At 38.3% G+C, this 23,212-nt stretch overlaps 4 protein-coding genes across 53 annotated transcripts in view; 2 read left to right on the top strand and 2 right to left on the bottom strand.

Annotated features, from left to right (window-relative positions):
- The window catches only part of LOC145890420 (protein NLRC5-like), a 327,828-nt gene that overhangs the window by 95,262 nt on the left and 209,354 nt on the right, over window positions 1-23,212 (bottom strand). For 47 of the 50 annotated variants that reach the window (XR_014399557.1, XM_082981463.1, XM_082981464.1 and 44 more), the window contains one exon: window positions 179-340. The exons of the other annotated variants lie outside the window; for them this stretch is intronic. Coding sequence is in view for 46 of the 47 variants with exons in the window: in XM_082981463.1 (XP_082837589.1) it covers window positions 179-340 (162 nt within the window). In the remaining variant the exon portion in view is untranslated. The remainder of the gene's footprint in view (window positions 1-178; window positions 341-23,212) is intronic. 50 annotated transcript variants of the gene reach the window in all.
- LOC145890467 (barrier-to-autointegration factor 1-like) lies at window positions 5,265-5,776 on the top strand. The gene is made up of 2 exons (XM_082981545.1): window positions 5,265-5,431; window positions 5,487-5,776. The coding sequence occupies exons 1-2, from the start codon at window positions 5,303-5,305 to the stop codon at window positions 5,628-5,630; spliced, it is 273 nt and encodes a 90-aa protein (XP_082837671.1). The 5' UTR covers window positions 5,265-5,302; the 3' UTR covers window positions 5,631-5,776.
- LOC145890468 (barrier-to-autointegration factor 1-like) lies at window positions 7,690-8,199 on the top strand. The gene is made up of 2 exons (XM_082981547.1): window positions 7,690-7,856; window positions 7,912-8,199. The coding sequence occupies exons 1-2, from the start codon at window positions 7,728-7,730 to the stop codon at window positions 8,053-8,055; spliced, it is 273 nt and encodes a 90-aa protein (XP_082837673.1). The 5' UTR covers window positions 7,690-7,727; the 3' UTR covers window positions 8,056-8,199.
- LOC145890452 (uncharacterized) lies at window positions 11,254-13,813 on the bottom strand. Its single transcript, XM_082981530.1, has 6 exons — window positions 13,601-13,813; window positions 13,419-13,504; window positions 13,136-13,243; window positions 12,859-12,969; window positions 12,222-12,371; window positions 11,254-12,050 (listed from the first exon to the last, which is right to left on the bottom strand). Exons 1-6 carry the CDS (start codon window positions 13,603-13,605, stop codon window positions 11,581-11,583), a joined length of 930 nt encoding a protein of 309 aa, XP_082837656.1. The 5' UTR covers window positions 13,606-13,813; the 3' UTR covers window positions 11,254-11,580.

Below are 23,212 nucleotides of genomic sequence, written 5' to 3'. Positions count from 1 at the left end.
CTATCCAGCACGGGTCCTTAATCGTACAATAGTTTTTATCCAACAATTTGATATCATTACCACACACAAAAGGTCCCGCAAATGTTTGGCACGGGATGGATGGTGAACAACTTTTTCATTCATGGCTAAGGGGTGTTTGACATTTAACGCACAATAAAAACAGACACATCATGCTTACCGGATTCTGTAACAGTTTAATGTTATCGGACAGATGTTGAGCACCAACACTTGTCAGTTTGCATTGACCCAGGTTTACATCTTCAATGTTATAAATGCATTTTGCAACCAAAGCTGCTCCACTGTCACCTATCGGATTGTTGAATAGGTTGAGCTTATTCACCTGCATAGATTGTGGCTATAAAGTAACTGTTAATAGCAATAAAGTACCTCAGCGTTAATATAAGTTCTATTTACATTCTCTTATACATATCACATTTAAAGATGAAAAATTATAACTTAGTAATCATCAGTCAGCATAGGCGTCGATTTTTCAAAGTTTTGTAAAATACTAAGGGTGACATTTCCAGGTTTTAGAAACACAAAAAAAACATTTCGTCAGTCGTATCGCCTTAAACATAGGCAAACGACACAAAATCCGTTTCATGTCACTTTGTTCTTTACATCGAATCATGTTGTTGTAGCACTAAAATACTTTAATTACGGACCCCCTTTCTGAAAGCAGCACATTTTTGTTTCACTGGGTCTATGACATACAAATCTATTACGCAACAATGCCGATTCTTACCATTATGCTGCAACAACTGCTGCGCTGCGTAACAATCCAAGAGACACTTGTGTTTGTCATGATTGTGCCAGTGATAATACCTGTACAGGTCGTTTGAAACTATCTTAACATATAGTATAATGTATGTGGTTTTTCTGGCAATAATTTTTAATTTAAACGAAATCTAGGGGTGACAATACATGTGTTGTCACCCCTGTTTGTTTGTGAGGGGTGACATGTCACCCCAGTCACCCCTAAATCGACGCCTATGTCAGTCAGCCATCATGATACTGGGAGTTATCACAAGACAACAAAAGTTTTTTTACCATGTGAAATACAGTGAATAATTAATTGAATGGCACAAAATTTATGATCAGACTTCTGCATTTTTTCTTTACATTACGAAATGATTGATGTGCATTGCACTCCAGTTGCAAAGTTGCTACAATTCTTACAAATATATGCCCAATATTTATTGAAAAACAAAGCACAATGATACAAATCTATGAAAATGAAAAAAAAAATTTAATTACAACTACAGTTGTCATAAGAATTTGTTCGACTGTGCTTCATATAATTAAGGTTGGAAAGAACAAATTAATTGTTCATATTTTTATTATGATTAAGCAGTAGAATATAGAATATGTAGTTAGTTAAGTCTTACCGGATTTTTCAACTTTTCTATGCTCTTCGAAAGATTTTCGGCACCAACATTTGTCAGGTTGCAATTTCTCAGGTTAACATCTTTAATGTTGCGTATGCAATTAGCTACACAAGCTGCCCCTCTGTCTCCAATTGGGTTGCCAGACAGGTCAAGTATCTTCAGCTAAACACATTTTTGAAAAAAGTGAGAGTGACAACTGTTTATATATTTTTATTTTAGCTTTAGTTCCAAACCAAAATGCACGATTGCTTTATTTTGAACAACACTCTGCGTTGTCCCGTGGAATATAGAGTCTTGAACTAATCTTTCCCTTAGTTTTCTTCGCGTGATATTGACACGAAGTGAACATTGAAAAGCCTCCTACGTTTGTTTGCTTCGTGTATTTGTACAAGTAAGAGGCTGAGTTGCTGAGTAAACGTTCAGCAGCAAACGTGGAGCGGCCATACTTTGACTGGATTATTTGAACCATTACTTTAGGCCTTTCCGCTACCACATGGCATTCACTAAACGAAAACACTTGTTTTGTTCAAAAACAACCTTCGATTTTCTGTTCATGTTGTTTACAATATTTTTATGGAACTGATAACAAAATTGGAATAGATTTTTGGGGAACTCAAAGATACCACTCCACTGGCAAGTGATGAAAATAATTGACAAAAGCAAGAAATTATAATATGTGGTTAGTTAGTTGAGGTTTAGCAGATTTTCCAACTTTTCTGTGTTCTTTGAAAGATATTTGGCACTAACATCTTTCAAAGAACATAAAAAAGTTGCCCTGTTTTTCCGTAGCTGGTTGTGGTACAGGTCTAGCTTCTGTAGCCAAATAAATACTGATTGAAACAGGCGTGATCCATGGTAACATTTTTGACGATTGTTTTGCTCGCAAGGACTCTTTAACTTTAACTTACTGGCATTTCCCTCTTTCCAATTACGAAGCACAGGTTTTCGACATTAGATGAAAGAATCGAAGACTTTGAAAAGTCCAGATCATCTGAAAATAAGCTGGAAACAGATGAAGTCATATCTTCATCATTTGCTTCACGGGCCCAGCTGCAACCATGAAGTATATTTTCGTTGTTGTTTTTCTCCATATGCGATATAATTAGCTTCCGGAGCAGAATATTCTTAGCTTTCCAATCTTCGTATCTATATCCGGGAACTACCAACTTTAGGTCTTCGAAAACTGACAAATCACGAAGTCCGAATGCAAACCTGGCAACAACTTCCCATCTAACCTCGATAAATCTGGAGTATTTTTCCTTAAATTCCTGTAAAGGCATGATCATCATCAGGTAAACCGCAACGAAAAACTCTTGCCAGATCAAGTGAGAGAAATATATATGCTTTTGTCCATTCAAAATTGTTAATTTTAGGTTTCCTTTCTTTGTGTGTTCAAAAACGAATTGGCTGTGGAATCATCAATGCCAGCTCTCAATAAATCCGTAGTGCTAAATATGATCTTTTGATAATTAAAACCATCAAAAGCCATTTTTACTAGCTTGTCTAATTTTCGTTGCCCGCCCTTGAGGTGTTCAGTTTGTGAATATTGAACACAAGTGAAAGCGAGAACTTTGTAATGTAGAGGTTGAAGTTCATGCTTTGTCGAGCCTTGTATCGATATCGCGCGTTTCACTTCTGCAGTTGAAGCAGGTTTGGCGACTTGTTAAATCTATAAAAAAAACTCGCTGCAACCGAGGTTTTGGGGCGAGAATGGTGAAACGACAGGTCATCAGTATTTTGAAAACACAAAGTTTATCTGCAAAACAAATGCAACAAAATATTAAGGCATGAGTACGTATCTCAGAAACAAGTCTAACTTAAGAGTACGATGATGCACTCTCTTTGTTGGATTAATCACCAGGCAAAATCCAGATCAACTAAATAACTGTGTAATTTAGGTTCTAACAGCCAACACGTATCGATTTTATAAGTGCGAGCTATTGTTACATTTGTAAATTACGGAAAGTTTTCATTGCCTGTAATTTCTAATTTGCGAGAAAAAAGGTTTTCCTGGCCAGGATATACTGGGTTCGAATCCCATAAATGTGGACAAAAATGTGGATCGATGAACAAAGAAAAGATTTTTTGGTCAGTTTTTCGTAGAGAAATTAAGTGAGGTTACTTTCAGAAACTACATTATTAAAATCAATATTCTGACTTTTACGAATATCGTTTTACCGAATGAGTGAGATCCAATTATTAAGGTAAAGTTTACTTTTAAATAAAAAAGGATACGTGGATATTTGCAACGAAGTTTGAACCACTATTAAATGTGAGTTCGACGAATCTACGACTTTCACTTTGATTTGGATTCAAAAGCACAACTTCAGGTAAGAACAAATGAAAAAAATCGCACAGAAGTGGTTCAACCAACGGTTAACGATAAAGTATTTGGTTTCGACATGATCACGTGGTTGTCTGCGCTCGTTGAGAAAACAAACGTGATCTCCCTGGGAATTTTGTTTGCTGGGACGTTGGTTTACTTCACGAAGAAGGCTAGAATATTCACATGACCGTAGCATTTCACTCAAATCCAAGCATGGCTGGGGTAAAGGAGTCATTTTCAAAAATATACAACTGATGTAACATGTATTTCTTATTTGTCTTTACTTACAGAAAACAAAAATGAACCACTTTTGAATGTAAGTTCAACGAATCAACGATTTTATCACTTTGATTTGGATTCAAAAGTACAACCTCAGGTAAGAACAAATGAAAAAAATCGAACAATAAGTGTTTCAACCAACGGTTAACGTATTTCACGCGTCGCTATATGATTACGTGATTTTGCCAACTACTCGAATTAATGGAAGATAATACGACAGCTCGAATAACACACACATACACGGCTATTTATACGGAGGATGGTTAAAATCTATTAGTTAATGAAGTCACGTGAACTTTATACAGGAACACGAGGGCACCATAATATCCTAGAGAAATAATTAATAAGCGGTTTTAATGTACACGATATTGCGGTACAAAAAACTGATGTTTCACACGGCATACAGGAAATAAACACTTTAAACAATACATGGATGTTATTATGTCGTATCATGGCTTACAAAAAGGCTTCTAAAATTATGCACATGACTGCTGCAATACCTATGATGAACCTCTGGGTTCCTTAGGGTTTGTTTCACTTTAAAATTCCCTATTACTCATGACTGTGACGTTCCTATGAGTTAATGTTGGAAGTTGCTGAACCTAAAATATCAATATAACAAATACCTCCTGTACTGTCTGTGGCACGTTATTTACAATCCAGCATTTATTTCACACCAACACAGACAGATTTGCGACGGAGAGAACACGCACAAGGTTAATCAGGAGCATTCGAGGTTGACACTAGTGGCGTCAAATAGCGAACACTACATCTTCCTAAGCAAATATAGGATGATAGTCTAGTTGGGCCATATCTTTATCTGATGACCGAAAAGATTAAATGTGAATCCTTCCTTACATTGATTTGGATTCAAAAGTACAACTTTAGGAGAACAAAAGAAACAAATCGAACAAAAGTGTTTCAACCAACGGTTAACCATAGAGTATTTGGTTTCGCTCCACGCGTTGCCATGATCACGTGGTTGTCTGCGCTGGTTGACAAAACAAACGTGATCTCCATGGGAATTTAGTTCGCTGGGCGGTTGGTTTACTTCACGAAGAAGGCCATCATACTCACATGACCGTAGCATTTCGCTAAAAGCTAAGCATAATTGGTGTAAACGAGTCATTTTTTAAGCGATACAGCTGATGTAGCATGGATTTCTTTTTAGTCATTACTTAAGTAAAAACAGAAAATTTATTACATGAAACCGCACAGACGAATGCTTGGTCCGAAGATTTTAAAAGCTTATTTTATTTATATAGCAAACAAACATATTTAAGTACGTTGCGAAGATATTAAACATAAAATGAGTTACCCTACCACTTTAAAACATGATGACTTCGTTTCGGGTTCAATAAGGGGGCACGCAATTAGTCGAGTACCTGGAATTGGCAGAAGTTATGCACAAAGAATGTCTGACAAGGGATACTCACAGGTAATTAAGTTAAGAATACGCAAAATCAACATTATGTTAATTTGTTTTTCTTCAGGCTACAGATTTGTACCGTGTATATCTTGATGGAAGAAATGAACAACAATTTGTTGAATTTATGAAGAATGAGTTTGGCATGAGATCTGACTATGCCCTAAACGCTTATCGTGCTTATGATAGTTGGTATGACAACTTTCAATAAATTTGAAAATCACCAGTTTTCAACTTTGTTGTTAATACAATGAATGAAAGGTTGACCGTGTGTTTTGTTAGAAAGGTGCACTTCAACGACGTGATTTAAAAAATGAATGTTTAACGTAAATATCAGTATTGATGACTAAAACTAAGTTCCACAAGTTCAAATTGCACTGCAACTTTCCTTCTAGAAATAAAACAATTCATCAAAAGTTGAAACGCAGCATAGTTTTTTTGGTTTTAAAGCAAATAATCTCACAATCTTTTAAAAATTTTTTACCATAAGCTGTACGTTCCATTGTCCTATGCTTTCTTTGTGTGATATTGACACCAAGTACACATTAAAAAGCTTCCCACGTTTGTTTGCTTTGTGTATTTGTGCAAGTAAGAGGCTGAGTTGCTGAGCAAACCTTCAGCGTCAAACATGGAGCATCCATACTTTGTCTAACTTAAGAGTACGATGATGCACTCTCTTTGTTGGATTAATCACCAGGCAAAATCCAGATCAACTAAATAACTGTGTAATTTAGGTTCTAACAGCCAACACGTATCGATTTTATAAGTGCGAGCTATTGTTACATTTGTAAATTACGGAAAGTTTTCATTGCCTGTAATTTCTAATTTGCGAGAAAAAAGGTTTTCCTGGCCAGGATATACTGGGTTCGAATCCCATAAATGTGGACAAAAATGTGGATCGATGAACAAAGAAAAGATTTTTTGGTCAGTTTTTCGTAGAGAAATTAAGTGAGGTTACTTTCAGAAACTACATTATTAAAATCAATATTCTGACTTTTACGAACTTACAGAAAACAAAAATGAACCACTTTTGAATGTAAGTTCAACGAATCAACGATTTTATCACTTTGATTTGGATTCAAAAGTACAACCTCAGGTAAGAACAAATGAAAAAAATCGAACAATAAGTGTTTCAACCAACGGTTAACGTATTTCACGCGTCGCTATATGATTACGTGATTTTGCCAACTACTCGAATTAATGGAAGATAATACGACAGCTCGAATAACACACACATACACGGCTATTTATACGGAGGATGGTTAAAATCTATTAGTTAATGAAGTCACGTGAACTTTATACAGGAACACGAGGGCACCATAATATCCTAGAGAAATAATTAATAAGCGGTTTTAATGTACACGATATTGCGGTACAAAAAACTGATGTTTCACACGGCATACAGGAAATAAACACTTTAAACAATACATGGATGTTATTATGTCGTATCATGGCTTACAAAAAGGCTTCTAAAATTATGCACATGACTGCTGCAATACCTATGATGAACCTCTGGGTTCCTTAGGGTTTGTTTCACTTTAAAATTCCCTATTACTCATGACTGTGACGTTCCTATGAGTTAATGTTGGAAGTTGCTGAACCTAAAATATCAATATAACAAATACCTCCTGTACTGTCTGTGGCACGTTATTTACAATCCAGCATTTATTTCACACCAACACAGACAGATTTGCGACGGAGAGAACACGCACAAGGTTAATCAGGAGCATTCGAGGTTGACACTAGTGGCGTCAAATAGCGAACACTACATCTTCCTAAGCAAATATAGGATGATAGTCTAGTTGGGCCATATCTTTATCTGATGACCGAAAAGATTAAATGTGAATCCTTCCTTACATTGATTTGGATTCAAAAGTACAACTTTAGGAGAACAAAAGAAACAAATCGAACAAAAGTGTTTCAACCAACGGTTAACCATAGAGTATTTGGTTTCGCTCCACGCGTTGCCATGATCACGTGGTTGTCTGCGCTGGTTGACAAAACAAACGTGATCTCCATAGGAATTTAGTTCGCTGGGCGGTTGGTTTACTTCACGAAGAAGGCCATCATACTCACATGACCGTAGCATTTCGCTAAAAGCTAAGCATAATTGGTGTAAACGAGTCATTTTTTAAGCGATACAGCTGATGTAGCATGGATTTCTTTTTAGTCATTACTTAAGTAAAAACAGAAAATTTATTACATGAAACCGCACAGACGAATGCTTGGTCCGAAGATTTTAAAAGCTTATTTTATTTATATAGCAAACAAACATATTTAAGTACGTTGCGAAGATATTAAACATAAAATGAGTTACCCTACCACTTTAAAACATGATGACTTCGTTTCGGGTTCAATAAGGGGGCACGCAATTAGTCGAGTACCTGGAATTGGCAGAAGTTATGCACAAAGAATGTCTGACAAGGGATACTCACAGGTAATTAAGTTAAGAATACGCAAAATCAACATTATGTTAATTTGTTTTTCTTCAGGCTACAGATTTGTACCGTGTATATCTTGATGGAAGAAATGAACAACAATTTGTTGAATTTATGAAGAATGAGTTTGGCATGAGATCTGACTATGCCCTAAACGCTTATCGTGCTTATGATAGTTGGTATGACAACTTTCAATAAATTTGAAAATCACCAGTTTTCAACTTTGTTGTTAATACAATGAATGAAAGGTTGACCGTGTGTTTTGTTAGAAAGGTGCACTTCAACGACGTGATTTAAAAAATGAATGTTTAACGTAAATATCAGTATTGATGACTAAAACTAAGTTCCACAAGTTCAAATTGCACTGCAACTTTCCTTCTAGAAATAAAACAATTCATCAAAAGTTGAAACGCAGCATAGTTTTTTTGGTTTTAAAGCAAATAATCTCACAATCTTTTAAAAATTTTTTACCATAAGCTGTACGTTCCATTGTCCTATGCTTTCTTTGTGTGATATTGACACCAAGTACACATTAAAAAGCTTCCCACGTTTGTTTGCTTTGTGTATTTGTGCAAGTAAGAGGCTGAGTTGCTGAGCAAACCTTCAGCGTCAAACATGGAGCATCCATACTTTGACTGGATTATTTGGACTATTACTTTATGCCTTTTTATACAGCACATGGCATTCACTAAACAAAACAATTTTGCACATTTTGTTTTAATTAAAAACAACCTTCGATTTTCTGTTTGTGTCGTTTACAATATTTTTATGGAAATGCCCACACAAAATAGGAATACATTTTGATTTTTGGGGAATTCAAAGGTACCATTTGACTGGCGAGTGATGAAAATAATTGACAAAAAGCAAGAAATCATAATAAGGTTTAACGGATTTTCCAACTTTTCTATGAAAATAGAAAAGCTGCCCTGTTGTCCCGTAGCTGGTTGTAGTACAGGTCAAGTTTCTTCAGCTAAATAAATACTGGTTGTAACATTTTTGACAGCCTAAAAAAGGTACACCCCAAACACCATCAACTGTGCAAAGTTCGCAACGCACTGCACATTCTTCGAAAGAAGTTGTTCACAACAGACGAAAAATTAAAATCATTTTATCAAAGGTAGAAATTTCGAAATGAATCAAAATATTTTTTGAGAACCATTACAAGCATTTTCTCAGAATTGTTGGGTTTGTCCAAGTCAATTAAAATTGGATTGCACAAAACAAACACTGACGCCTATGTCGCGTGAGTACCGTATTTACTCGATTGTAAGCCGCCCTCGAATGTAAGCCGCACGTTAATGTTAAAGACAAAATTAGGTGCCCTACAACAATAATTGTCAACAAATATGTCGTTTAAAATTGTCAGATACGCTGACAACCTTGTGCGATAAAACGTATTGGTACGATGGAGCGAGTTGATGGTAAATTTCATTAAAAAACAGAGCGCAGACAAAATATCGGCGTGACATTAAATAATGTAAGCCGCCCTCGAATATAAACCGCCCTCGATTGTAAGCTGCACAAACGGTAGGTTAAAAAACTTTATAAGCCGCGGCTTACAATCGAGTAAATACGGTAACTGTCTCCAATCGGGTTGTCGGATAGGACAGGTTTCTTCATTGTATGTGCTGATGCAATGATTTTAACTTCAACATATTGGTTTTCTAAGGACGCATTTTTCCCAACTTTTCACATTTGTCTAACTATGGTGCCAGTACTAGACAAAAAAAAATTACAAAAAACAAAACAACTACAAAGGGCATGACCTCATGACCACTTCCTTGATACTTTTATGAACTTTAGGTCAATGGCGCTATAGAGCACACTAAATGGCACATAACGCCTACATTACAGAAGGTTAGACCAACAGAACGTTAGCTGCGACCGTTTATGTGCAATTAATTTGTGGTGAAAAGATTTGCTTGCAAGGACTCTTTAACTTACTGGCATTTCGCTCTTTCGAATTACGAAGCACAAGTTTTCGACATCAGTTGAAAGAATCGAAGATCTTGAAAAGTCCAGATTTTCTGAAAGTAAGCTGGAAACAGATGAAGTCATATCTTCATCATTTGCTTCACGGGCCCAGCTGCAACCATGAAGTATATTTTCGTTGTTGTTTTTCTCCATATGTGATATAATTAGCTTCCGGAGCAGAATATTCTTAGCTTCCCAATCTTCGTATCAACATCCGGGAACTACCAACTTTAGGTCTTCGAAAACTGACAAATCACGAAGTCCGAATGCAAACCTGGCAACAACTTCCCATCTAACCTCGATAAATCTGGAGTATTTTTCCTTAAATTCCTGTAAAGGCATGATCATCATCAGGTAAACCGCAACGAAACACTCTTGCCAGATAAAGTGAGAGAAATATATATGCTTTTGTCCATTCAAAATTGTTAATTTTAGTTTTCCTTTCTTTGTGTGTTCAAAAACGAATTGGCTGTGGAATCATCAATGCCAGCTCTCAATAAATCCGTAGTGCTAAATATGATCTTTTGATAATTAAAACCATCAAAAGCCATTTTTACTAGCTTGTCTAATTTTCGTTGCCCGCCCTTGAGGTGTTCAGTTTGTGAATATTGAACACAAGTGAAAGCGAGAACTTGAGTAAGTGAAACAAACTGAATATCACCATCGAAAGTCATTAGGTACAGGACAGTTAAAATAAAATTTACAGGCACATAAGAGTAAGCAAATAATTTTTGTTGTCTTCAACCTTTTTATGTATTCGTATTTTGCACCGCAAATCTGTTGTCCAAGCTCTTTTTGTGAGTTTGGAGTTAAGCCGAGAATTTCAACAATAAACCTTGGTCTGTGTGAAGGATGGAGCTTATAGAATGGAGCTGGTCGTGAAGTGAATATCTTCCGAGAACAAGGAAGTAAATTTCCATTCAGCAAATGCTTGAGATAAACTTCTGGTTTATTTTTTCCTTCTAACAAAGGAAAGGATACTTCACTTGAAAACGATTCTAAAACTGCCTCGTCCACACCGTCGAATATCATGACAATATCTGTATCTATTTTAAGAGCCTCTAAGATGCCTATTGCTTCAACTTGTGTGTATTGATCGTCAATTTGCAAGGTGTGAAGTAAGAACTGAAGAAAAGTCATCTCCTTGGTGAAATCGATGTTTCGAATTATGATGTAGAAAAAGAAAGATATTTTACCAAACAACTGATGGTCAGATAAAGCTTGCAAAGCCCAATTTTTGGCAGAAGTTGTTTTACCGATTCCAGCTTGGCTGATAACCCCCACAATATTGCCGTGCTTCTGCACAGGGGCGATTCAGGAATTTTTAAAGGGGAGGGTCCAAATTTTTTAGGGAATTCCCCTATTTTCAGGTATAAAGTAAGGTTAATTATGGGCGAGAATCGCAAAACACGAACGCCGGTGTTCGCGCCAATCGTCATATAAACGGTGGCTTTCTGGCTTGCGCAATTGTGTAACGCTATGGGACACTCGATGCGAGGTTTTGCCGTATAGTGCTTGCACCGTAGTTTTATTACTACTGCTTTCAAAGTTTAACAACTAAACTAATTGACTTTCACGCAAGTGAACCGCTTGTCATTACAACGGCCACTGAGAAACGACGTTTCGTCCGTAAACTGACGAAAAATGACCTTTGTTTCGTAACAATACAACATGTTTGGTAACAATGCCAAATGTTCGGTAACGATGCTCCCTGTTTGGAAACAATGGCGAATGTAAGCACGATGCGGTTCAAGTCAACGTCAAAGAAAATTTCTGGTTTTCACACGGATTTTGACAAAAAAAATACAGTGGCGTTTGTTTAGTTATCAAAAAAGACCAAAATATTTCACAAAAGAGGGGGGTCCGGACCCCTCGGACCCACCCCCCCTGGATATGCCCATGCTTCTGCACGTATTCTTTTTTCGCTTTAGCAGCAGGTGCTGGAAATTTTTTGTCTGCCTCCTCTTGCGCTGTTTGCTTTGCCCGAGTAAACATTTGTTCTGGGGTGATGTCACCAGTCAGCCGATCATAAACCTTAGCAAAGTCCTTTCTTCGGCGGTAATTTCCTTCAGCTAGAAACTCGTCATTAATCTGTTGCGGTTTACTGACTATGGAAAGTTTGACTGGGATTATGGGTCGTTCGGAAAAATCAGCAAGTGTCGACTCTGTGCTGGCGATGGTCTCAACTCTGTTACGTAAATCTGACTTCAGACGCTCACCTAAAAACGTTTGTAAATCATGTTACAAAGCTAAACAACAACGGTTTACAAGTGCATGATCGCAGTCGGTCATTCAGTAAACTTTTTATCAACTACAAAAATGATAAACTTTAAACTGACATTGCAACGTAGCCTGACTCGGTTTATATTTCTAAGATATTCCAAGCTTACTTTTGTTCTGTGTATCATCAACTGCCTGGTCAACCTCGGGTACTTTTTGGATTAGGTTGACGGTGGATGACAGTTGATTGACATTTCCTTGAACACCATCATTACTATTTTCAATCTTTGCTTCACTTGCTACAACCTTTTGTGAAGGACCTTCAAAATTACACACAACAATGTTCATCATTTCAAACTATGTACATCCCCAACATTAAAGACAGAATTCCAAAAATAAAATAACAAATTCAACATGTCCCAGATGCAAAACCTTTTAATCACTACAAGCAAGGTAACAGCAGTAAAGCTAAACAACAACGGTTTACAAGTGCATGATCGCAGTCGGTCATTCAGTAAACTTTTTATCAACTACAAAAATGATAGCCAACATGACTCAGTTTATGTTTCCAAGAAATTCCAAGCTTACTTTTATCCTGTGTTTCAACACCTGCCTGGACAGCCTCGGTTACTTTAGGATTAGGTTGTTGATAATTTTGTGAACAGACCAAAAATAAACAGAACAACCTTTATCTATTGAATGCCCAACGTTTCAGGTTAGGTTTTTCGAAAAAATAGAAAGTGTTGGATTGCATCTGATGCAAATGGCAATATGAGTGTGAGGAAAAAGACCAATACAGAAACTCACCAACATGTTTGTTCACAATGCTACTCGTGTGATGCTTTGAGGGCAAACAACAGAATCTTCGTTTCGATGTACTGCGAGTTTTAGCTTCACGATCGTCGTTCTTATTCTTACCTTCAGTTCAATATTTGTTAAAGTTCATTATGTTGACACCATTGCACACCAGTGTACAAAATATATTATGCCATTTTAATGCTTATTTATTGAAACAAAACAACTATGCATGGCAGTAAATTACATAAATTTTAAAATAAGTGCAAGTATAAATAAGTGCTTTTACGGTTTCCAAAGCAGTTGACGGTGAATGACACTTGATTGACATTTCCTTGAACACCAACATTACTATTTTCAATCTTTGCTTCACTTGCTACAACCTTTTGTAAAGGACCTTCAAAATTAAGCACAACAATGTTCAACATTTCAAACTATGTACATCCCCAACATCAAAGACAGAATTCCAAAAATAAAATAACAAATTCAACATGTCCCAGATGCAAAACCTTTTAATTACTAGAAGCAAGGTAACAGACAGCAGTAAAGCAAAACAACAAGGAATTACTTACCAGCAGATGTTAAAGGCTCATCATCTCTTATTTGACAAGCACTTTCTTCGCTGATCTTGTCAGCGTCCATATAAGTTAATGTTGGTCTACATGATTAAGATTTATCAAGTCATTTAATACATAATAAAATATCCTAAATTACAAAATTCTGTTTAACTTGCTTCAACTTAAACCTTATGTACCTCATTTTTTTCTGTTAAATTAGTGGTCATCGTTTGCTGTTTATTTGTGTCACACTTAGTTAACCAGAAAGCATTGCCTGGAAACCTGGAATGAAATTAACTACAAATCAAGGCAACACAGAAACAAAAACATAAATTTACACACAGACAGTGATTCAGAAAAAAGCAAAAGTTGGTAACACCATAAACCTCAGGTAAGTGCTTTGAATAACTTTTAACTTTTCGGCTATCAAAGAAAATCTATCTATTTACTTGAACACGAACTCAAGAAACAGTCTGACAAGCCTGTGTGAACTGTGAATGGGAAGATACTTTTTTTCCAAACTTGATCCACATGTAACACCGTCGTCATTTCGGCGAATTAAAAAAAAAATTCTACGAAAATTATTTTACGCATGAGTGAATACAGCTCAATTCAATATTCTATGAATTCAAAACATGTTTTATACGTGATTCAGAAATGCAACCAACTAAAAATCCGCAAAAAATCAATACAATCAGAGGAAATAAACAAAAAATTGATAAAATATTGAAAAATTTTACAAATGCAAGCAACATGGACCAGATCCATACCAATTTTACATACAAAAAGCAACTGTTAATGTAAGCCATAAATCAATCACTTTCCGGGCCATAGAATTTCCTATGAATTTGCACAGGGCTTGCCTAGAGCATGCTGGTGAAGGTGATCTAAGTTAAAATACCAACCGGCTCCACAATTCCCAGCGAAATGGACTCAAACAAAGGTCATTGTGTGTGACGGCATACAGGCTGTTTGTAACCGTAATGGCGTAAGAGACATCTTGACATATAAGAGAAAATTCAAACACTTTCCGGGACATAGGAATTCCTATAATTTTGCACAGGGCTTGCCTAGAGCATGCAGGTGAAGGTGATATAAGTTAAAATACCAACCGGCTCCACAATTCCCAGCGAAATGGACTCAAAGGCAGGTCATTGTGTGTGACGGCATAGAGGCTGCTTGTGAGCGCAATGGCGGCAGAGACATCTTGACAAAAAGCGAAAATTCAAACACTTTCCGGGCCATAGGATTTCCTATAATTTTGCACAGGGCTTGCCTAGAGCATGCAGGTGAAGGTGATATAAGTTAAAATACCAACCGGCTCCACAATTCCCAGCGAAATGGACTCAAAGGCAGGTCATTGTGTGTGACGGCATAGAGGCTGCTTGTGAGCGCAATGGCGGCAGAGACATCTTGACAAAAAGCGAAAATTCAAACACTTTCCGGGCCATAGGATTTCCTATAATTTTGCACAGGGCTTGCCTAGAGCATGCAGGTGAAGGTGATATAAGTTAAAATACCAACCGGCTCCACAATTCCCAGCGAAATGGACTCAAAGGCAGGTCAATGTGTGTGACGGCATAGAGGCTGCTTGTGAGTGCAATGGCGACAGAGACATCTTGACAAAAAGCGAAAATTCAAACACTTTCCGGGCCATAGGATTTCCTATAATTTTGCACAGGGCTTGCCTAGAGCATGCAGGTGAAGGTGATCTAAGTTAAAATACCAACCGGCTCCACAATTCCCAGCGAAACGGACTCAAACAAAGGTCATTGTGTGTGACGGCATACAGGCTGCTTGTGAGCGCAATGGCGGCAGAGACATCTTGACAAAAAGCGAAAATTCAAACACTTTCCGGGCCATAGGATTTCCTATAATTTTGCACAGGGCTTGCCTAGAGCATACAGGTGAAGGTGATATAAGTTAAAATACCAACCGGCTCCACAATTTTCAGCGAAATGGACTCAAACAAAGGTCATTGTGTGTAAAGGCATACTGGCTGCTTGTGAGCACAATGGCGTCAGAGACATCTTGACAAAACGCAAAAATTCAAACACTTTCCGGGCCATAGGATTTCCTATAATTTTGCACAGGGCTTGCCTAGAGCATGCAGGTGAAGGTGATATAAGTTAAAATACCAACCGGCTCCACAATTCCCAGCGAAATGGACTCAAACAGAGGTCATTGTGTGTGACGACATAGAGGCTTCTTGTGAGCGCAATAGCGGCAGAGACATCTTGACAAAAAGCGAAAATTCAAACACTTTCCGGGCCATAGGATTTCCTATAATTTTGTACAGGGCTTGCCTAGAGCATGCAGGTGAAGGTGATATAAGTTAAAATACCAACCGGCTCCACAATTCCCAGCGAAATGGACTCAAAGGCAGGTCATTGTGTGTGACGGCATAGAGGCTGCTTGTGAGCGCAATGGCGGCAGAGACATCTTGACAAAAAGCGAAAATTCAAACACTTTCCGGGCCATAGGATTTCCTATAATTTTGCACAGGGCTTGCCTAGAGCATGCAGGTGAAGGTGATATAAGTTAAAATACCAACCGGCTCCACAATTCCCAGCGAAATGGACTCAAACAAAGGTCATTGTGTGTAAAGGCATACTGGCTGCTTGTGAGCACAATGGCGTCAGAGACATCTTGACAAAACGCGAAAATTCAAACACTTTCCGGGCCATAGGATTTCCTATAATTTTGCACAGGGCTTGCCTAGAGCATGCAGGTGAATGTGATCAAAGTTAAAATACCAACCGGCTCCACAATTCCCAGCGAAATGGACTCAAACAAAGGTCATTGTGTGTGACGGCATAGAGACTATTGTCATTCTGGCAGAATCCAAAATTATTGTTTCGCAAAATGCGTTCCGCATTAATGAGCAGCATTGCACAAGAAGGTTTAACTTATACAAAGGAGTTTATTGTTGGTATATATCACCAGAGGGATGTTAGTTGACAAAAAAAATCGCCAGTTAACAAAAGTTTGAACGCGCGTGACTCGGCCGCCTTACGAGGTAGCGACTTACTTTTTTCACACAAAGATAGATCACAGGCTGAACTTTCCAACGAAAGAAAAATCAAAAAAAAATTTGCATGAATATTCGAATATGAATATGATATGTTTGCTATGTCATAACAATAAGTAAACATCGATTCCCGCTGAAATCCTTAAGGGTAGATATTCTTTGGTGTCTGTACTATCTAAAAATAGTAAACTTTTTTGCGAGAAAAAACGCGCGCCCTCCCAAATTTGAAGAATATTAACCATAACCCCCACATTTTTCAACGCTCTGCGCTCGCCGCGAAAGGTAAAAAAAAAAATTCCCAGTTAACAAAACTTTGGCCGCGTGTAACTCTGCCATCTTAAAAGCCAGCGACTTACTTTTTTCACACAAAGATAGATCACAGGCTGAACTTTACAACAATAGAAAAATAAAAAAAAATCTCAGTAAAAATCGGTAGAGATCCCACGTATTCCATGAGAATGACCTGAAACACGGGTGTTTTTGCGCTTTTTTGCATTGCCGGTGACGTCACTTTCAATCAAGTGCCAAACCACTTTCCGCTTCATAGGATTTTATTTAAATCTCAGTATCTGACAAGGATAAAGTGCAGAATAGCGTGAAAGTAATAAAAATTGGTATAGATTCCACGTATTCCATGAGAATGACCTGAAACACGGGTGTTTTTGCGCTTTTTTGCATTGCCGGTGACGTCACTTTCAATCAATTAAGTGCCAAACCACTTTCCGCTTCATAGGATTTTAATTAGATCTCAGTATCTGTCAAGGATAAAGTGCAGAATAGCGCGAAAGTAATAAAAATTGGTAGAGATCCCACGTATTCCATGAGAATGACCTGAAACACGGGTGTTTTTGCGCTTTTTTGCATTGCCGATGACGTCACTTTCAATCAAGTGCCAAACCACTTTCCGCTTCATAGGATTTTAATTAGATCTCAGTATCTGTCAAGGATAAAGTGCAGTATAGCGCGAAAGTAATAAAAATCGGTAGAGATCCCACGTATTCCATCAGAATGACCTGAAACACGGATGTTTTTGCGCTTTTTTGCATTGCCGGTGACGTCACAATCAATCAAGTGCCAAACCACTTTCCGCTTCATAGGATGTGGATGTTTTTAAATCTCTGCATTTGTCCAGAATTGGCCGTAAGGTGGCCGAGTAACGCGCGTTCAAACTTTTGTTAATTGGCGATTTGTTTTTGTCAACTAACATACCTCTGGTTGTTTTGTCCTTACTTTTCGGCGCAGAAGTCGCCACAGTGCTGTGCGCAATTGCCTTCGGCGGAGTTTGCAACCTTGCTTTTTAGTGCTACAAACTCTGTAAGAGTCGCAAAGGTAGCTCGTTTTTCATTGTCATGCTCAATCTGTGCGGACATCGAAACCCAGTCCTTTCGCATGCTAAACGGGAGTTTTCTAATAACAGCCAACATGACATCCATGGAATCAACACTAGAAGCATGTCTTATATCACCATGTAGTGCCGTACAGCATTTGTCCAAGAGCACAGATAATTTCATGAGACCATCGGGATCGTTGTCCTTGACAACAGGAGCTGCCATCAGTTGTTTTTCGCATCTTTGTGCAATAATGTGTGGTTGGCCATATTTGTTATACAAGGTTCGCCGTTAAAGAGCTCAATTTTTTCACGAATATGGGGTTTACAGTGCTGTAACAAATACAACAGCCGCATCTCATCATTGTGTGCCTTCTTAGCAATGTAGGTATCAAATTGTCGTACGAATAGCCAGTATTTTAAGGAATCACCAAGCTACTTCAGGACTCGGCAAGTTCACATGGTATGCGTCCTGATAGGTCTTTAGCAGTGGCGAGATATTTTGGGACAAGGGCAACATCTATTTGCGTCTGCACGAGGGATTTCATCAAACGTACCAGTCCTATGCTTCTCGATGCGTGGTGCGGGTACGTTCACAGGCGCTTCCATGTGTTGCGCATTTGACCTAATTGGTGGACACGAGCGCCGCACAGCATTTGACGGCAATTGTAAGCTCGTATGTTGAAAAACATTTGACAGCAATTGTGGGCGAGAGATAGAAATTGAACTAACTTTTGTAACAGACGCCAGGCTCAAACTACCGGCAGACTCTTCCTCCCAAGCCTCCATTTCAGCTTCAGCGAGTTGCAAATCGCGGCGCCTTTGCGCAGCGTGCTTCTTCGCTGATGCGCCGAGCTTCATTCTCTGCCTCACGTCGAATTCGTTCTGCCTCCAGCTCGGCCGTACGACGTAATCTATCTGATTCTTCTGAGGACCTTCGTAAATTTTCGGCCTCCTGGGCACTCTTGGGTACCACAAGCTTTAGTTTCACCTTACTGCGTCGAATTTCACTTCGTATAGAACTCGAGGTTGAATTTCTACTCGAGTGAACAGACAACGCGTCGACTGGTGACAATGGTAGGGGAACGGATCTAGGCTGCGGGTCATGCAGCTTCGATATCCACGTTGCGATCTCAGGTAGTTTATCACTATCCGACATAATTGAGCGAAGTTCAATTAGCTTATCAAAGTTTGCATTTACTTGCGGCAGGAACTCACGTAGCGCTGAAAGATCTTGCGGCTTTTTCATAAGACTCTTCGCGCAAGCGTAGCTATCTTGTACAGCATTTAAAGCCTCTACTATTTCGTTTTCTTGATCTTCCGTCATACGGTTTACTTCTGATGCAAATTTCACGGCGTGGCAATGTCCGTGGTGACCAAATCAATCGTCGTTCCTTTGCTTGTTGACGATTCCAAGTTCGTTAACGATGTAACACGGCTAACTTAACAGGCTCCACGGCCAGCTAACCTTGTCGCAGGGGTTTGGCCGCACCGACAGCAAACAACAGTATGCGGCACAGTTAACGAACTGTGACACGTTCACTAAACAAACAAACAGATTTTAGCGAACAGTCACACATGCAACATGACATAGGGTATTTAACTCATCAATACAAGACGCACAAAGGACCGACTTCGAATCGCATTCGGTTGCACTAGGTAAATATACGTTATTCAGTTTCTATTCAAGTTACCAACTTGAGTAAATTCACTGGAATTCACAACAGATATTTTCATTTAAGCACAAAAAAACAGTTTACTGCACGCAGACAAGTTCAACACGTGGCAAACATTAAGACTGCTGGCACTAGCCTTGCATCATACATTTGGTAGGGGCATCATGACGTTTCTATTGTTGTGAAATTACCTCACATGGAAAGTTACACGCACAGAAATCTTACACCACAGGTCGAAACGCTGTGTACACCCTGTCTGCAGCTCTCAATGATGGTTGTGGCTTTTTTGCACAAATGACTTTATGTTTTTTAAACTATTCTTAAGGCAGAGAAGGAAACTTAGCCGTTAACCTGGCCATGAAAGACAGACACAGCTATGTTTTAAAACCACAAAGAGATGGTGGAGGTACAGCAAAATCTAATCAATTTTTATCATAATTCTTTTCTATGTTAGAAATATGCTTTTTTTCATAATATTTTATACAGTTATGCCTAAGGAATGAACGTAAGTGTAACAACATCAGTGTTTTTCATAGGAAACAACTTATACGGCAATGAAATGGCGAAACTTTTGGAAGAAATAGGATCAGACAGAAAAAGAAGTGGTTACGTTTTAATGGATCTAATACGACCAAAACCAACCACGAACTTCATTATAAGCGATAGGAAAGCCACAAAAACAGAAATCGTCTCAGAACTTGGAATATACGGAGTTTATTTGACGTGGGTTTTTGAAAGGTGTAAAGAAAGTAACAGTGCATTTCTTAAAAGCACCAAAATCACTTTGAGACTGACAACGAACTCTTTTGTGCACGTCTTAACGTTATTGCATTATTTGTTTATGTTTTTTAGGTCTGGAGGTGAATTGATTGAAAACTATGCGGCAGGCCATCTGTTTCGTTGCAAGCCAAAGGACTGTCGATTGGGAGGTGTGTTCGGTGGCACATTGCTCTTCTAGTGGCATTTTACACTAACGCATCAACGCCATTTTAATTCATATTTATGCAATTTTATTATTTGAATGCGTAATCATCAAGTGAATGAATAAAAATGTATTCATGATATTCTTCAAACTTTACTGTTTTTTTTGCACCAATTCTGAAATGATTTGAAAACATTTTTAAGCATGTCAGTTGTAATGTTTGTGTTTGAGAAAGATTTTACAGTAACGCAAAGGAATACGACGAGCCCCTTTTCTGTCATTCCTGGAGCCAAAACAAAGACACAACAAAATATATTGTCATGACATAAGCTGTTTATTTGAAAAGAACATGCGCCTTTAATCTTTTACTTTTGCTCAACACCACAAAATTCCCCTGCATGTTTCTTTGGTTCGGGAATTGGCACTGATTTATTCGCACTGATTACAGACAAACATGGTAAATATTTGCTCAGTTAACTTTGCCAATAACCGCAAATACCCATTTGAAACCACTTAATGCCCACATTTTGCTTTTGTTGTGTGGTACCAATACACGTGGTATAATGTTTCGCTGCCATTTCCCCAAAAAATTACACTGATAAAAATTGTATGTCGGTTATTATTAAAGTGGCAAACGATGTAAAGTAGCCTTTATGTGAGGTTATGTGATTACCACCCACTTAAAGACCAGGACATAGGAGATATGAGAAGTTGACTTCGCAAACATTAAAGATTAGGTACAACGTTTACATGAAGCATGGGGGTCAAGCTTCGTGTCAGACGACCACTCAGGTCAAGCATTAAAGTGCTTAAAGGCCGACCGTAACAGGTCACCAGTTGTTTGCAAGCCGAGTTTTTTTGTTTTGTGCTAAACCAATCGTTGTTCTTGCTTGCAAGGCGATGAGCCCTACTTTATCCAGGACTGATGCTACCACTCAATTTAACCTAAAGGAAGTGGCTATAACTCTTTGTATAATGAGCGCTCACGGGTCATTCCTGCTGAATTTGCGATTTCGTACATGGTAGGTAGGTCTACGTGGCAAGTACCTTTTTCTATTAACCTCTTGTCATCCGCATTGCCAAGGGAGCAAAGAATTTGGCGCGAGCTTTCACAACATTTCACCTTAGATGGATTTTGTAATGAGAAAAATATATTTCGCCTAGAAAGGCATCATCAGTTTCTCCAACTGCCAAAAACGAAACACAGAAAGGAAAAGTTACGCAAAAAATCCATCTGAGCTGTGTACAGATTGCTTTGTGACATTTAATATATAATTATATCGATACGGTGAGCGATCGACAGCCTGCAAGGGGCCTTCGGTTTTAAATTGATCCAGGTTTCATTCATAATCACATTGGTGACCAATTTGGTTAGTGTTTTTATCTTAACGGAGTGAACCAATTCTTCTGACTTGCAGTGACGATAGTTCTTACCAAATATCCAAGGACATCGTCAAATCTAAAACTTCAAGAAAAATCAACATCATTTGCCGTTGTCGTGCGATAAAAAAACATTCAAGTCTTGCAAGGAACTTTACTCAGCTAACAAAAAAACTGGCAGATGCTGTCGAAGCTTCCAGCACTGTTTTCCGCCGAGATATGGATAAGGTAACAACCTTATTGTCGTTGTACCAGAGCTCAGGGCCGGCACGTCCATTAGGCGAACCAGGCAACCGACTAGGCTGCACATTCTTAAGGGGGTAGGCCTACATCACTTTGTAAAAAAACGCCCGATCCTTTTTTCGCAGAGTTTAACGGAGGGAAAGATTTGTCGACCAATTCGAAGGAAGAAAGCGTTTGTTGACCATCAAATATCAACCCTTATGAACGAACAAAAAACAAAAATATGTGGTGGCGTTGATGAAGAAAAGGATTTTTTTCATTTTATTTCCGAATGAACTGGAAATACTTACATATGTTGTACAGGGAAATTTACATCCCGATCCTGAATTGCAGAGACACCCTTTTCGTTGTGCATGTGTATCATTCACTATAGCCTAGCACAGTGCTTTTCATCCCTTTTACATTATGCCCGCATTTTTTCGTGTCACGAAGGTGTGTCTAACGCATTAGATGGCTTTTTTAATTTACCCAGTTCAACACCGAATACTCAGAATATTTTGAATGCGTAAAGAGCATTACTACAAAAAGCCTAACTCAAAGAAACTGTTCCCAAGACATTGGACACAAGCGTGTAAGTTTTCTGCACTTTTAACGACTCCGTACGAGGGCCCATACCGAGTTCTACAAAAAACCTCGTCCGTCCTGACTCAAACGATGCAAATTGCCACTTTGTCAGTGGCGCAGTATTATCAGCCTCGTATGCTGATTTATTTGCTAAGCCGTACGCGCATTGGCCGCATTGTGGCGCTTTCTACGTGTTTAAAAAAGGCCTACTTGACTTCAGTGGTTAATTGTTTTATGATTGTGTTGTTTTATGGATGTTTTTTGCAGTGTCGAGTTAAAAGTTCATGCTTTGGACTTGTATCGATATCACGCGTTTCACTTTTGCAGCGAACTGCAGTTGAAAAAATAAACTGGGTTTGTTCCAAGCACTCAGTCAAAAATATGGTAGGTTACTATGCCAACAATGGCTTGTCAAAAAACAGTTGAAATATCAAACTGTACTTACGCGCGACTATTCCTTACATCACAATTACAAACAATTGTTTACAATATTGTGGCATCACTGTAAAACTACAGAATCATTAACAACAGGGTTTGGCGACTTGTTAAATCTATAAAAAAAACTCGCTGCAACCGAGGTTTTGGGGAGAGAATGAGGAGCCGGCAGGTAATCAGTATTTCAAAGACACAAAAATAATCTGCATTCTCTTATTGCCGGATTAACCA

Source organism: Ascidia mentula, chromosome 2, assembly GCF_947561715.1.
Source record: "Ascidia mentula chromosome 2, kaAscMent1.1, whole genome shotgun sequence".
NCBI lineage: Eukaryota > Metazoa > Chordata > Ascidiacea > Phlebobranchia > Ascidiidae > Ascidia > Ascidia mentula.
This window is presented reverse-complemented; position numbering and strand designations above follow the sequence as displayed.